Genomic DNA, 14,138 nt, shown 5'->3' on the forward strand with positions numbered 1-14,138 from the left:
AGGTCCTAAAATGCCTTTAAAAGGTCTGAAGATATCTTAAACCACCTTAAAAGGTCTGAAAATGCCTTAAACCACCTTAAAAGGTTTGAAAATGCCTTAAACCACCTTAAAAGGTCTTAAGCCACCTTAAAAGGTCCTAAAATGCCTTTATAGAGGTCTGAAGATGCTTTAAGCCACCTTAAAAGGTCTTAAGCCACATTAAATGGTCCTAAAATGCCTTTATAGAGGTCTGAAGATGCTTTAAGCCACCTTAAAAGGCCTTAAGCCACCTTAAAAGGTCCTAAAATGCCTTTAAAGAGGTCTGAAGATGTCTTAAACCACCTTAAAAGGTCTTAAACCACCTTGAAAGGTCCTAAAATGCCTCTAAAGGGGTCTTAAGATGTCTTAAACCACCTTGAAAGGTCCTAAAATGTCATTAAAGAGGTCTGAAGATGTCTTAAGCCACCTTAAAAGGTCCTAAAATGCCTCTAAAGAGGTCTGAAGAGGTCTTAAACCACCTTAAAAGGTCCTAAAATGCCTTAGAAAGGTCTGAAAGTATCTTAAGCCACCTTAAAAGGTCTTAAACCACCTTAAAAGGTCCTAAAATGCCTTTAAAAAGGTCTGAAGATGTCTTAAGCCACCTTAATAGGACTTAAGCCACCTTAAAAGGTCTTAAACCACCTCAAAGTGCCTCAAAATACCTAAGAGCTACGCTGGGTTCAAGAACCAGGTTGGGTTTAAGCAGCACATCGGACTTAAGGAGCACCCTGGGTTTGAGATCCACCAGAACAAGAGCTCCACCACCAGGAGCTCCACCTGGAGGCCAAACCAAGCAAGGCAGAGCTCTGAGATCTTGGGTTCAAGAACCAGGCTGGGCTTAAGACCAGGGTTCAAGAACCAGGTTGGGTTTAAGAGCCACACTGGACTTAAGAGCCACATTGGGTTTAAGAAGCACACTGGACCTGAGACTCACCAGAACCAAGAGCTCCACCACCAGGAGGCTAAACCAAGCAAGGCAGGGCTGGGTTTAAGCACCAGGCTGGGTTCAAGCAGCACATTGGATCTGAGCAGCACCCTGGGTTTAAGACCCACCAGAACCAAGAGCTCAACCACCAGGATGTCCACCTGGAAGCCAAACCAAGCAAAGCAGCGCTGGGTCTAAGCACCAAGCTGGGTGTAGGCTGGGTTGGACTTGAGTAGCACACTGGGTTTAAGAACAACCAGAACCAGGAGCTCAACCACCAAGATGTCCACCTGGAGGCTAAACCAGGCAAGCCAGGGCTGGGTTTAAGCACTAGTCTGGTTTTAAGTACCAGGATGGGTTTAAGACCCACCAGAACCAAGAGCTCCACCACCAACCAAGGCAGCGCTGGGCTTAAGCATCAGGCTGGGTTTAAGCACCAGGCTGGGTTGGACCTGAGCAGCACACTGGGTTTAAGACCCACCAGAACCAAGAGCTCCACCAGAACCAAGATCTCCACCACCAAGCAAGGCAGGGCTGGATTGAAGCACCAGGCTGGGTTTAAGACCCACCAGAATCAAGAGCTCCACCAGAACCAAGAGCTCCACCACCAAGCAAGGCAGGGCTGGGTTTAAGCAGCAAGCTGGGTTGAAGCACCAGGCTGGGTTTAAGACCCACTAGAACCAACAGCTCCACCACCAAGCAAGGCAGAGCTGGGTTGAAGCACCAGGCTGGGTTTAAGACCCACTAGAACCAAGAGCTCCACCACCAAGCAAGGCAGAGCTGGGTTGAAGAACCAGGCTGGATTTAAGCACCAGGCTGGGTTTAAGACCCACTTAGAACCAAGAGCTCCACCACCAAGCAAGGCAGGGCTGGGTTTAAGCAGCAAGCTGGGTTGAAGCACCAGGCTGGGTTTAAGACCCACTAGAACCAAGAGCTCCACCACCAAGCAAGGCAGGGCTGGGTTTAAGCACCAGGCTGGGTTTAAGACCCACTTAGAACCAAGAGCTCCACCACCAAGCAAAGCAGGGCTGGATTGAAGCACCAGGCTGGGTTTAAGCACCAGGCTGGGTTTAAGACCCACCAGCACCAAGAGCTCCACCACCAAGCAAGGCAGGGCTGGGTTTAAGCACCAGGCTGGGTTTAAGACCCACCAGCACCAAGAGCTCCACTACCAAGCAAGGCAGGGCTGGGTTTAAGCAGCAAGCTGGGTTGAAGCACCAGGCTGGGCTTAAACATCAGGCTGGGTTTAAGACCCACCAGAACCAAGAGCTCTACCACCAAGCAAGGCAGGGCTGGCTTGAAGCACCAGGCTGGGTTTAAGACCCACTACAACCAAGAGCTCCACCACCAAGCATGGCAGGGCTCGGTTTAAGCAACAGGCTGGGTTGGACCTGAGCAGCACACTGGGTTTAAGACCCACCAGCACCAAGAGCTCCACCACCAAGCAAGGCAGGGCTGGGCTTAAGCACCAGGCTGGGTTTAAGACCCACTAGAACCAAGGCACCAAGCAAGGCAGGGCTGGGTTTAAGCACCAGGCTGGGTTTAAGACCCACTAGAACCAAGAGCTCCACCACCAAGCAAGGCAGGGCTGGGTTGAAGCACCAGGCTGGGCTTAAGACCCACCAGAACCAAGAGGTCCACCAGCACCAAGAGCTCCACCACCAAGCAAGGCAGGGCTGGGTTTAAGCACCAGGCTGGGTTTAAGACCCACCAGCACCAAGAGCTCCACCACCAAGCAAGGCAGTGCTGGGTTGAAGCACCAGGCTGGGTTTAAGATCCACTAGAACCAAGATCTCCACTACCAAGCAAGGCAGGGCTGGGTTTAAGCAGCAAGCTGGGTTGAAGCACCAGGCTGGGCTTAAACATCAGGCTGGGTTTAAGACCCACTAGAACCAAGATCTCCACCACCAAGCAAGGCAGGGCTGGGCTTAAGCACCAGGCTGGGTTTAAGACCCACTAGAACCAAGATCTCCACCACCAAGCAAGGCAGGGCTGGGCTTAAGCACCAGGCTGGGTTTAAGACCCACCAGAACCAAGAGCTCCACCAGCAACAAGATCTCCACCACCAAGCAAGGCAGCGCTGGGCTTAAGCACCAGGCTGGGTTGGAGCTGAGCAGCACCAGGCTGGGTTTAAGACCCACCAGCACCAAGAGCTCCACCACCAGCCGGACGCCCACCCGCAGGCCGGGCCGAGGGGAGGCTCTTGGGCTCTGCAGACCACGCTAACAATAATTGGAAGACCGAGGCAGGGCTCAAAAGGTTTTATTGGAGCAGGCCTGGGCGGGGCAGGCCCGGGGCGGGGCTGAGGCTAACCTGTTTCGGACTCTTCGCTGTCGGAGGAGGAGGACTCGCTGCTGCTCTCCGACTCGGAGGAGGAGAAGCCTTTCATCTTGGAGGAGCCAGCCAGGACGTCGACCTTCTCCGCTGCAAGGACACAACAGGAGGCCGAGCTTAGAGGCTCCTGGAGCCTCAGAGGCCTGAGGCCTCCCCTGCTCCACCCCCACCTCTTGGACAGCCAAAGCCGAGCTCAAGCTGCTCTGGGACAGCCAAAGCCGAGCTCAAGCTGCTCTGGGACAGCCAAAGCTGAGCTCAAGCTGCTCTGGGACGGCCAAAGCTGAGCTGAAGCTGCTCTTGGACAGCCAAAGCTGAGCTCAAGCTGCTCTTGGACAGCCAAAGCTGAGCTCAAGCTGCCCTTGGACACCCAAAGCTGAGCTCAAGCTGCTCTGGGACAGCCAAAGCTGAGCTCAAGCTGCTCTGGGACACCCAAAGCTGAGCTGAAGCTGCTCTTGGACAGCCAAAGCTGAGCTCAAGCTGCTCTTGGACAGCCAAAGCTGAGCTCAAGCTGCCCTTGGACACCCAAAGCTGAGCTCAAGCTGCTCTTGGACAGCCAAAGCTGAGCTCAAGCTGCTCTTGGACACCCAAAGCCGAGCTCAAGCTGCTCTGGGACAGCCAAAGCTGAGCTCAAGCTGCTCTGGGACAGCCAAAGCTGAGCTCAAGCTGCTCTTGGACACCCAAAGCTGAGCCCTAGGACTAGCCCTGGTGGTGCTCCCCAGGCTTTGGTCAAACCCTCCCCAGCTGTGGTGAGGTTTGGAGGCAGAGATCAGCTCCAAGACCTCACAGCCATGGAATGGGTTGGAGAAGACCTTCAAGGTCCACAGCTCCAACCCTGCACCCAGCACTGCCCCAGAGCAGCCCCCAGCCAGGGAGTTCAGCACCACAGCTCCAGGCCTTGGAGACCCCTCCGGGGCTGGGGGCTCCACCACTGCCCCTGGCCAGCCTGGCACAGGCCTGGCACAGCCCTGCAGGGAGGAACAGTTCTGCTCCTGGCCAAGCTCAGCCTGGCCCTGGGGGCAGCTCCAGGCTGCTTCCCCCCCTGCTGCCAGCCCTCAGCACAAGAGGCCTCAGCCCCAGCTGAGACTTACACTGGCAGCTGAGGCCTACACTTGACACTGGTTCCCACGTTGGTGCCTGGGGCCTACTCTGGCAGCTGAGGCCTATGTTGGCTGCTGAGGCCTACTCTGGCTGCTGAGGCCTACGTTGGTGCCTGGGGCCTACGCTGGCAGCTGAGGCCTACACTGGTGGCCAAGGCCTACATTGGTGGCCGGGGTCTACACTGGCTGCTGAGGCCTACTCTGGCTGCTGAGGCCTACTCTGGCTGCTGAGGCCTACTCTGGCTGCTGAGGCCTACTCTGGCTGCTGAGGCCTACTCTGGCTGCTGAGGCCTACTCTGGCTGCTGAGGCCTACTCTGGCAGCCGGTTCCCACACTGGTGCCTGGGGCCTATGCTGGCAGCTGAGGCTTATATTGGAGGCCAAGGTCTACATTTGGGGCTGGGGCCTACAATGGCCACTGAGGCCTACACTGGCAGCTGGTTCCCAGGTCGGTGCCTGGGGCCTACTCTGGCAGCTGAAGCCTACACTGGTGGCCAAGGCCTACATTTGTGGCTGGGGCCTACACTGGCAGCTGAGGTCTGTGTTGGTGCCTGGAGCCTACACTGGCTGCTGAGGCCTACACTGGCTGCTGAGGCCTACACTGGTGGCCGGGGCCTACTCTGGCTGCTGAGGCCTACTCTGGCAGCTGAGGCCTACTCTGGCAGCTGAGGCCTACTCTGGCAGCCAGTTCCCACGCTGGTGCCTGGGGCCTATGCTGCCAGCTGAGGTCTATACTGGTGGCCAAGGCCTACATTTGTGGCTGGGGCCTACACTGGCAGCTGGTTCCCATGTTGGTGCCTGGGGCCTACTCTGGCAGCTGAGGCCTACTCTGGCAGCTGAGGCCTGTGTTGGCCACTGGAGCCTACACTGCCAGCTGAGGCCTACACTGGCAGCTGGTTCCCATGTTGGTGCCTGGGGCCTATACTGGTGGCTGAGGCCTACATTTGTGGCTGGGGCCTACTCTGGCAGCTGAGGCCTGTGTTGGCCACTGGAGCCCACACTGGACTCTGGGGCCTATGTTAGCAGCTGAGGCCTACACTGGCAGCCAGTTCCCACATTGGTGCCTGGGGCCTACTCTGGCAGCTGGTTCCTATGTTGGTGCCTGGGGCCTACTCTGGCAGCTGAAGCCTGTCCTGGTGGCCAAGGCCTACACTGGACACTGAGGCCTATGTTGGCAGCTGAGGCCTACACTGCCAGCCAAGGCCTACGCTGGCTGCTGAGGCCTACTCTGGCAGCCGGTTCCCATGTTGGTGCCTGGGGCCTACTCTGGCAGCTGAGGCCTGTGCTGGTGCCTGGAGTCTATGCTGGCAGCTGAGGCCTACACTTGACACTGGTTCCCGTGTTGGTGCCTGAGGCCTATACTGGTGGCCAAGGCCTACATTTGTGGCTGGGGCCTACTCTGGCAGCTGAGACCTACATTGGCCACTGAGGCCTACACTGGCAGCTGGTTCCCATGTTGGTGCCTGGGGCCTATGCTGGCAGCTGAGGCCTATAGTGGTGGCCAAGGCCTATATTTGTGGCTGGGGCCTACACTGGCTGCTGAAGCCTATACTGGCAACTGGGGCCCGTGTTGGTGCCTGGGACCTACTCTGGCAGCTGAGGCCTATGTTGGCTGCTGAGGCCCTATAGTGGTGGCCAAGGCCTACATTGGCGGCTGAGGCCTACTCTGGCATCCGAAGCCTACACTGGCAGCTGGTTCCCATGTTGGTGCCTGGGGCCTACTCTGGCTGCTGAGGCCTACTCTGGCAGCCGGTTCCCACACTGGTGCCTGGGGCCTATGCTGGCAGCTGAGGCTTATATTGGAGGCCAAGGTCTACATTTGGGGCTGGGGCCTACAATGGCCACTGAGGCCTACACTGGCAGCTGGTTCCCAGGTTGGTGCCTGGGGCCTACTCTGGCAGCTGAGGCCTATGTTGGCTGCTGAGGCCTATGTTGGCCACTGGAGCCTACACTGGCTGCTGAGGCCTATACTGGTGGCCGAGGCTTACATTTGTGGCTGGGACCTACTCTGGCAGCTGAGGCCTATGTTGGCTGCTAAGGCCTACTCTGGCAGCCAGTTCCCACATTGGTGCCTGCGGCCTACTCTGGCAGCTGAGGGCTATGTTAGCTGCTGAGGCCTACTCTGGCAGCTGAGGCCTACACTGGCAGCCAGTTCCCACATTGGTGCCTGGGGCCTACACTGGCAGCTGAGGCCTATGTTGGCCACTGGAGCCTACACTGGCTGCTGAGGCCTACACTGGACACTGGTTCCCATGTTGGTGCCTGGGGCCTATTCTGGCAGCTGAGGCCTACACTGGCAGCTGAGACCTACTCTGGATGCTGGTTCCCATGTTGGTGCCTGGGGCCTATTCTGGCTGGTGAGGCCTACACTGGCAGCCGGTTCCCATGTTGGTGCCTGGGGCCTATGCTGGCAGCTGAGGTCTATACTGGTGGCCAAGGCCTACATTTGTGGCTGGGGCCTACTCTGGCACCTGAGGCCTATGCTGGCTGCTGAGGCCTGTGTTGGCTGCTGAGGTTTATACTGGTGGCCAAGGCCTACATTTGTGGCTGGGGCCTACTCTGGCAGCTGAGACCTACATTGGCCACTGAGGCCTACACCGGCAGTTGGTTCCCATGTTGGTGCCTGGGGCCTATGCTGGCAGCTGAGGCCTATAGTGGTGGCCAAGGCCTATATTTGTGGCTGGGGCCTACACTGGCTGCTGAAGCCTATACTGGCAACTGGGGCCCGTGTTGGTGCCTGGGACCTACTCTGGCAGCTGAGGCCTATGTTGGCTGCTGAGGCCCTATAGTGGTGGCCAAGGCCTACATTGGCGGCTGAGGCCTACTCTGGCATCCGAAGCCTACACTGGCAGCTGGTTCCCATGTTGGTGCCTGGGGCCTACTCTGGCTGCTGAGGCCTACTCTGGCAGCCGGTTCCCACACTGGTGCCTGGGGCCTATGCTGGCAGCTGAGGCTTATATTGGAGGCCAAGGTCTACATTTGGGGCTGGGGCCTACAATGGCCACTGAGGCCTACACTGGCAGCTGGTTCCCAGGTTGGTGCCTGGGGCCTACTCTGGCAGCTGAGGCCTATGTTGGCTGCTGAGGCCTATGTTGGCCACTGGAGCCTACACTGGCTGCTGAGGCCTATACTGGTGGCCGAGGCTTACATTTGTGGCTGGGACCTACTCTGGCAGCTGAGGCCTATGTTGGCTGCTAAGGCCTACTCTGGCAGCCAGTTCCCACATTGGTGCCTGCGGCCTACTCTGGCAGCTGAGGGCTATGTTAGCTGCTGAGGCCTACTCTGGCAGCTGAGGCCTACACTGGCAGCCAGTTCCCACATTGGTGCCTGGGGCCTACACTGGCAGCTGAGGCCTATGTTGGCCACTGGAGCCTACACTGGCTGCTGAGGCCTACACTGGACACTGGTTCCCATGTTGGTGCCTGGGGCCTATTCTGGCAGCTGAGGCCTACACTGGCAGCTGAGACCTACTCTGGATGCTGGTTCCCATGTTGGTGCCTGGGGCCTATTCTGGCTGGTGAGGCCTACACTGGCAGCCGGTTCCCATGTTGGTGCCTGGGGCCTATGCTGGCAGCTGAGGTCTATACTGGTGGCCAAGGCCTACATTTGTGGCTGGGGCCTACTCTGGCACCTGAGGCCTATGCTGGCTGCTGAGGCCTGTGTTGGCTGCTGAGGTTTATACTGGTGGCCAAGGCCTACATTTGTGGCTGAGGCCTACTCTGGCATCCGAGGCCTACTCTGGCAGCTGAGGCCTACTCTGGCAGCCGAGGCCTACTCTGGCAGCTGGTTCCCATGTTGGTGCCTGGGGCCTATGCTGGCAGCTAAGGCCTACTCAGGCAGCTGAAGCCTACACTGGACACTGGGGCCTATGTTGGCTGCTGAGGCCTGTGTTGGTGGCTGGGGCCTATGCTGGCAGCTGAGGGCTAAGTTGGCAGCTGAGGCCTACACTGGCAGCTGGTTCCCACGCTGGTGCCTGAGGCCTACTCTGGCAGCTGAGGCCTATACTGGTGGCCAAGGCCTACATTTGTGGCTGGGGCCTACTCTGGCAGCTGAGGGCTATGTTAGCTGCTGAGGCCTATGTTGGCTGCTGAGGCCTACACTGGTGGCCAAGGCCTACATTTGTGCCTGGGGCCTACTCTGGCAGCTGAGGCCTACACTGGCAGTTGGTTCCTATGTTTGTGCCTGGGGCCTACTCTGGCAGCTGAGGTCTGGGTTGGTGCCTGGAGTCTATGCTGGCAGCTGAGGCCTACACTTGACACTGGTTCCCGTGTTGGTGCCTGGGGCCTATACTGGTGGCCAAGGCCTATATTTGTGGCTGGGGCCTACTCTGGCAGCTGAGGCTAACACTGGCAGCCGAGGCCTATGCTGGCAGCTGAGGCCTACACCGGCAGTTGGTTCCCATGTTGGTGCCTGGGGCCTATGCTGGCAGCTGAGGTCTATACTGGTGGCCAAGGCCTACATTTGTGGCTGGGGCCTACAGTGGCAGCTGAGGCCTGTGTTGGCTGCTGAGGCCTGGGTTGGTGCCTGGAGCCTATGCTGGCAGCTGAGATCTACACTGGTGGCCAAGGCCTACATTTGTGGCTGGGGCCTACTCTGGCAGCTGAGGCCTATGTTGGCTGCTGAGGCCTGTGTTGGCCACTGGAGCCCACACTGGACTCTGGGGCCTATGTTAGCAGCTGAGGCCTATGTTGGCTGCTGAGGCCTATACTGGTGGCCAAGGCCTACATTTGTGCCTGGGGCCTACTCTAGCAGCTGAGGCCTACACTTGACACTGGTTCCCATGTTGGTGCCTAGGGCCTATGCTGGCAGCTGAAGCCTATCCTGGTGGCCAAGGCCTACGCTCGCGGCCGGGGCCCAGGCTGGCAGTGGCGGTGGTGGCGGCAGCAGTGGCGCGGCGCGGCGCCCGGGGCCTACCTGGGGGCCGCCTCTTCTTGCGCAGGCAGGAGGTGACGTAGCGCTCCAGCTCGCGCAGGGTGGAAGGCTTCAGCGTCTCGAAGTCGATCTCGATCTCGTCGGGGTTGGAGTTCTTGAGGGAGGGCTCCCGGGACTGGATGATGTGCACCACGCGGCCCAGCTTCTCCCCGGGCAGCTTGTTGATGTCGAGGCTCAGCTGCCGCTTCTCCTCGTAGGACATGGGCCTGCACTTCTCCTCCTCCTCCGACTCGTAGCCCGCGGGGCCCTTGCTGCTCTTGGCGGCCGCCGGCTCCTTCTTGCTGCTGGGGGCGCAGGGAGAGGGTCGATCGGCGACGCCCTGACCCCCCACCCCTCCACCCGGGGGGCTCCTGGGGAACACAACCTTCCCAAGGAGCCCAGCGGGAAGCAGCAGCTTCAGACCGAGCTTAAAGACCAACCGTGGGGATGGGGGCATGGAAAACCTGAGCTCAGGCTGCGCTGGGAGAGCCAAAGCCGAGCGCAGGCTGCGCTGGGAGAGCCAAAGCTGAGCTCAGGCTGCGCTGGGAGAGCCAAAGCCGAGCTCAGGCTGCGCTGGGAGAGCCAAAGCCGAGCGCAGGCTGCGCTGGGAGAGCCAAAGCCGAGCTCAGGCTGCACTGGGACGGCCAAAGCCGAGCTCAGGCTGCTCTGGGACGGCCAAAGCCGAGCTCAGGCTGCGCTGGGAGAGGCAAAGCCGAGCTCAGCCTGCGCTGGGAGAGCCAAAGCCGAGCTCAGGCTGCGCTGGGAGGGCCAAAGCCGAGCTCAAGCTGCTTCGGGAGGGCCAAAGCCGAGCTCAGGCTGCTTCGGGAGGGCCAAAGCCGAGCTCAGGCTGCGCCGGGACGGCCAAAGCCGAGCTCAGGCTACACTGGGTCGGCCAAAGCTGAGCTCAGCCTGCCCCTGGACAACCAAAGCTGAGCTCAGGCTGTGCTGGGAGAGCCAAAGCTGAGCTCAGCCTGCCCCTGGACAACCAAAGCTGAGCTCAGGCTGCGCTGGGACGGCCAAAGCCGAGCTCAGGCTGCGCTGGGACGGCCAAAGCCGAGCTCAAGCTGTGCTGGGAGAGCCAAAGCCGAGCTCAGCCTGCCCCTGGACAGCCAAAGCTGAGCTCAGCCTGCCCCTGGACAGCCAAAGCTGAGCTCAGCCTGCCCCTGGACAGCCAAAGCTGAGCTCAGCCTGCCCCTGGACAGCCAAAGCTGAGCTCAGCCTGCCCCTGGACAGCCAAAGCTGAGCTCAGCCTGCCCCTGGACAGCCAAAGCTGAGCTCAGCCTGCCCCTGGACAGCCAAAGCTGAGCTCAGCCTGCCCCTGGACAGCCAAAGCTGAGCTCAGCCTGCCCCTGGACAGCCAAAGCTGAGCTCAGCCTGCCCCTGGACAGCCAAAGCTGAGCTCAGCCTGCCCCTGGACAGCCAAAGCCGAGCTCAAGCTGTGCTGGGAGAGCCAAAGCCGAGCTCAGCCTGCTCTGGGACAGCCAAAGCTGAGCTCAGGCTACACTGGGTCAGCCAAAGGCAAGCTCAAGCTGCTCTTGGACAGCCAAAGCTGAGCTCAGGCTACACTGGGTCAGCCAAAGGCAAGCTCAGCCTGCTCTGGGACAGCCAAAGCTGAGCTCAAGCTGCTCTGGGACAGCCAAAGCTGAGCTCAAGCTGCTCTGGGACAGCCAAAGCCGAGCTCAAGCTGCTCTGGGACAGCCAAAGCCGAGCTCAGCCTGCTCTGGGACAGCCAAGGCCGAGCTCAAGCTGCTCTGGGACAGCCAAAGCCGAGCTCAGCCTGCTCTGGGACAGCCAAGGCCAAGCTCAAGCTGCTCTGGGACAGCCAAAGCCGAGCTCAAGCTGCCCTTGGACAGCCAAAGCCGAGCTCAGGCTACACTGGGTCAGCCAAAGGCAAGCTCAGGCTGCGCTGGGACAGCCAAAGCCGAGCTCAGCCTGCTCTGGGACAGCCAAAGCTGAGCTCAAGCTGCTCTGGGACGGCCAAAGCCGAGCGCAGGCTGCGCTGGGAGAGCCAAAGCTGAGCTCAGGCTGCGCTGGGAGGGCCAAAGCCGAGCTCAAGCTGCTCTGGGACAGCCAAAGCCGAGCTCAGGCTGCGCTGGGAGAGCCAAAGCCGAGCTCAGGCTGCTCTGGGACGGCCAAAGCTGAGCTCAGGCTGCGCTGGGAGAGCCAAAGCTGAGCTCAGGCTGCTCTGGGACGGCCAAAGCTGAGCTCAGGCTGCGCTGGGAGAGCCAAAGCCGAGCTCAGGCTGCTCTGGGACGGCCAAAGCCGAGCTCAGGCTGCGCTGGGACGGCCAAAGCCGAGCTCAGGCTGCGCTGGGACGGCCAAAGCCGAGCTCAGGCTGCGCTGGGAGAGCCAAAGCCGAGCTCAGGCTGCGCTGGGAGAGCCAAAGCCGAGCTCAGGCTGCGCTGGGAGAGCCAAAGCCGAGCTCAAGCTGCTCTGGGACAGCCAAAGCCGAGCTCAGGCTGCGCTGGGAGAGCCAAAGCCGAGCTCAGGCTGCTCTGGGACGGCCAAAGCCGAGCTCAGGCTGCGCTGGGACGGCCAAAGCCGAGCTCAGGCTGCGCTGGGACGGCCAAAGCCGAGCTCAGGCTGCGCTGGGAGAGCCAAAGCCGAGCTCAGGCTGCGCTGGGAGAGCCAAAGCCGAGCCCAGGCTGCGCTGGGAGAGCCAAAGCCGAGCTCAGGCTGCGCTGGGAGAGCCAAAGCCGAGCTCAGGCTGTGCTGGGAGAGCCAAAGCCGAGCGCAGGCTGCGCTGGGAGAGCCAAAGCTGAGCTCAGGCTGCGCTGGGAGAGCCAAAGCCGAGCTCAGCCTGCGCTGGGAGAGCCAAAGCCGAGCTCAGCCTGCGCTGGGAGAGCCAAAGCCGAGCTCAGGCTGCTCCGGCAGGGCCAAAGCCGAGCTCAGGCTGCGCCGGACCGGCCAAAGCCGAGCTCAGGCTGATCTAGGACAGCCAAAGCCGTGCTCAGGCTACACTGGGTCAGCCAAAGGCAAGCTCAGGCTGCGCTGGGACAGCCAAAGCTGAGCTCAGCCTGCCCCTGGACAGCCAAAGCCGAGCTCAAGCTGTGCTGGGAGAGCCAAAGCCGAGCTCAAGCTGCTCTGGGACAGCCAAAGCCGAGCTCAGGCTGTGCTGGGACAGCCAAAGCTGAGCTCAAGCTGCTCTTGGGACACCCAAAGCCACTCTCCAGCCCCTCCATGTCCTTCTTGTGCTGCGGGGCCCACACCTGCCCCCAGCACTCCAGGGGTGGCCTCCCCAGTGCCCTCCATCCAGGGGGACCATCCCTGCCCTGCCCACACCTTGGTTGCTCCAGGCCAGGCTGCTGGTGGCCTCCTTGGCCAGCTGGACACCGCTGGCTGCTCTCCAGCTCCTCGAGGATCTCATCACTAATTAACTAACTAATGAGCACACGGGAGAGGGCTGACCTGGAGGTGTTGCTGTTGCTCTTCTTGGCCTTCTTGGGTGGTGGCTCCTTGGCTTTGCTCTTCTTGGCCTCCTCCAGCTCCTCTTTCTTTTTGTGCTTCTCCTTCTTCTTCTCCTTCTTATCCTTCTCCTTCTTCTTTGGTTTGTTCTGCTGGGGCTGGGACAGGGCTGCCAGCTGCTCGTGCACCGCCTTCAGCTGGGGGGGGGAGGAGGAGGAGGGAGGCACAGAGCCAGGTCAGGACCCCTGGGGCCTGCTCCCTCTCCACCTGCTGCTCCACGCCCCCAGGGACTCCTCCTGGTTGACTGTGATGTCATCCAGCTTGGAACCAGGGGATGGGATGGGATGGGATGGGATGGGATGGGATGGGATGGGATGGGATGGGATGGGATGGGATGGGATGGGATGGGGAAGAGCTTGAAGCTCACTGAGTCCAACCAACCTGCCCAAGTGTCCTGTTTGATCCCAACCATCCTGTCTGATCCCAACTGTCCTGATCCCAAGCATCCTGTTTGATCCCAACCATCCTGCCTGATCCCAACTGTCCTCATCCCAACCATCCTGCCTCATCCCAACCATCCTGCCTCATCCCAACTGTCCTGATCCTAACTGTCCTGCCTGATCCCAACTGTCCTGATCCCAAGCATCCTGTTTGATCCCAACCACCCTGCCTCATCCCAACTGTCTTGCCTGATCCCAACTGTCTGATCCCAACTGTCCTGCCTGATCCCAAATGTCCTGACCCCAAGTGTCCTGTTTGATCCCAACCATCCTGCCTGATCCCAACTGTCCTGATCCTAACTGTCCTGCCTGATCCCAACCATCCTGCCTCATCCCAACTGTGTTTCCTGATCCTAACTGTCCCGATCCCAACTGTCTTGCCTGATCCTAACTGTCCTGCCTGATCCCAACCATCCTGCCTCATCCCAACTGTCTTGCCTGATCCTAACTGTCCTGATCCCAGCTGTCCTGCCTGATCCCGTCTGATCCCAACCATCCTGCCTCATCCCAACTGTCCTGCCTGATCCCAGCTGTCCTGATCCCAAGTGTCCTGTTTGATCCCAAGCATCCTGCCTCATCCCAACTGTCCTGATCCTAACTGTCCTGCCTGATCCCAAGCATACTGTTTGATCCCAAGCATCCTGCCCCATCCCAACTGTCTTGCCTGATCCCAACTGTCCTGATCCCAACTGTCCTGCCTGATCCCAACTATCCTGTTTGATCCCAAGCATCCTGCCTCATCCCAACTGTCTTGCCTGATCCCAACTGTCCTGATCCCAAGTGTCCTGTTTGATCCCAACCATCCTGCCTGATTCCAACTGTCTTGCCTGATCCCATCTGTCCTGATCCCAACTGTCCGTCCTGATCCCAACCATCCTGCCTCATCCCAACTGTCTTGCCTGATCTTAACTGTTCTGATCCCAGCTGTCCTGCCTGATCCCAAGTGTCC

At 59.6% G+C, this 14,138-nt stretch overlaps 1 protein-coding gene across 1 annotated transcript in view; it reads right to left on the minus strand.

Moving 5' to 3' along the window:
- LOC137460650 (bromodomain-containing protein 4-like) overlaps positions 1-14,138 on the minus strand; it is a gene marked incomplete at its 5' end in the record, with an annotated part of 83,639 nt that overhangs the window by 51,356 nt on the left and 18,145 nt on the right. The window contains 3 exon segments of the mRNA XM_068170854.1: positions 3,257-3,367; positions 9,288-9,589; positions 12,693-12,886. Coding sequence (XP_068026955.1) covers positions 3,257-3,367; positions 9,288-9,589; positions 12,693-12,886 — 607 coding nt within the window.

Source organism: Melanerpes formicivorus, unplaced genomic scaffold (assembly GCF_026170545.1).
Source record: "Melanerpes formicivorus ecotype bairdi unplaced genomic scaffold, bMelFor1.0.p_v2 SCAF_684, whole genome shotgun sequence".
In the NCBI taxonomy this organism is placed as follows: Eukaryota; Metazoa; Chordata; class Aves; order Piciformes; family Picidae; genus Melanerpes; species Melanerpes formicivorus.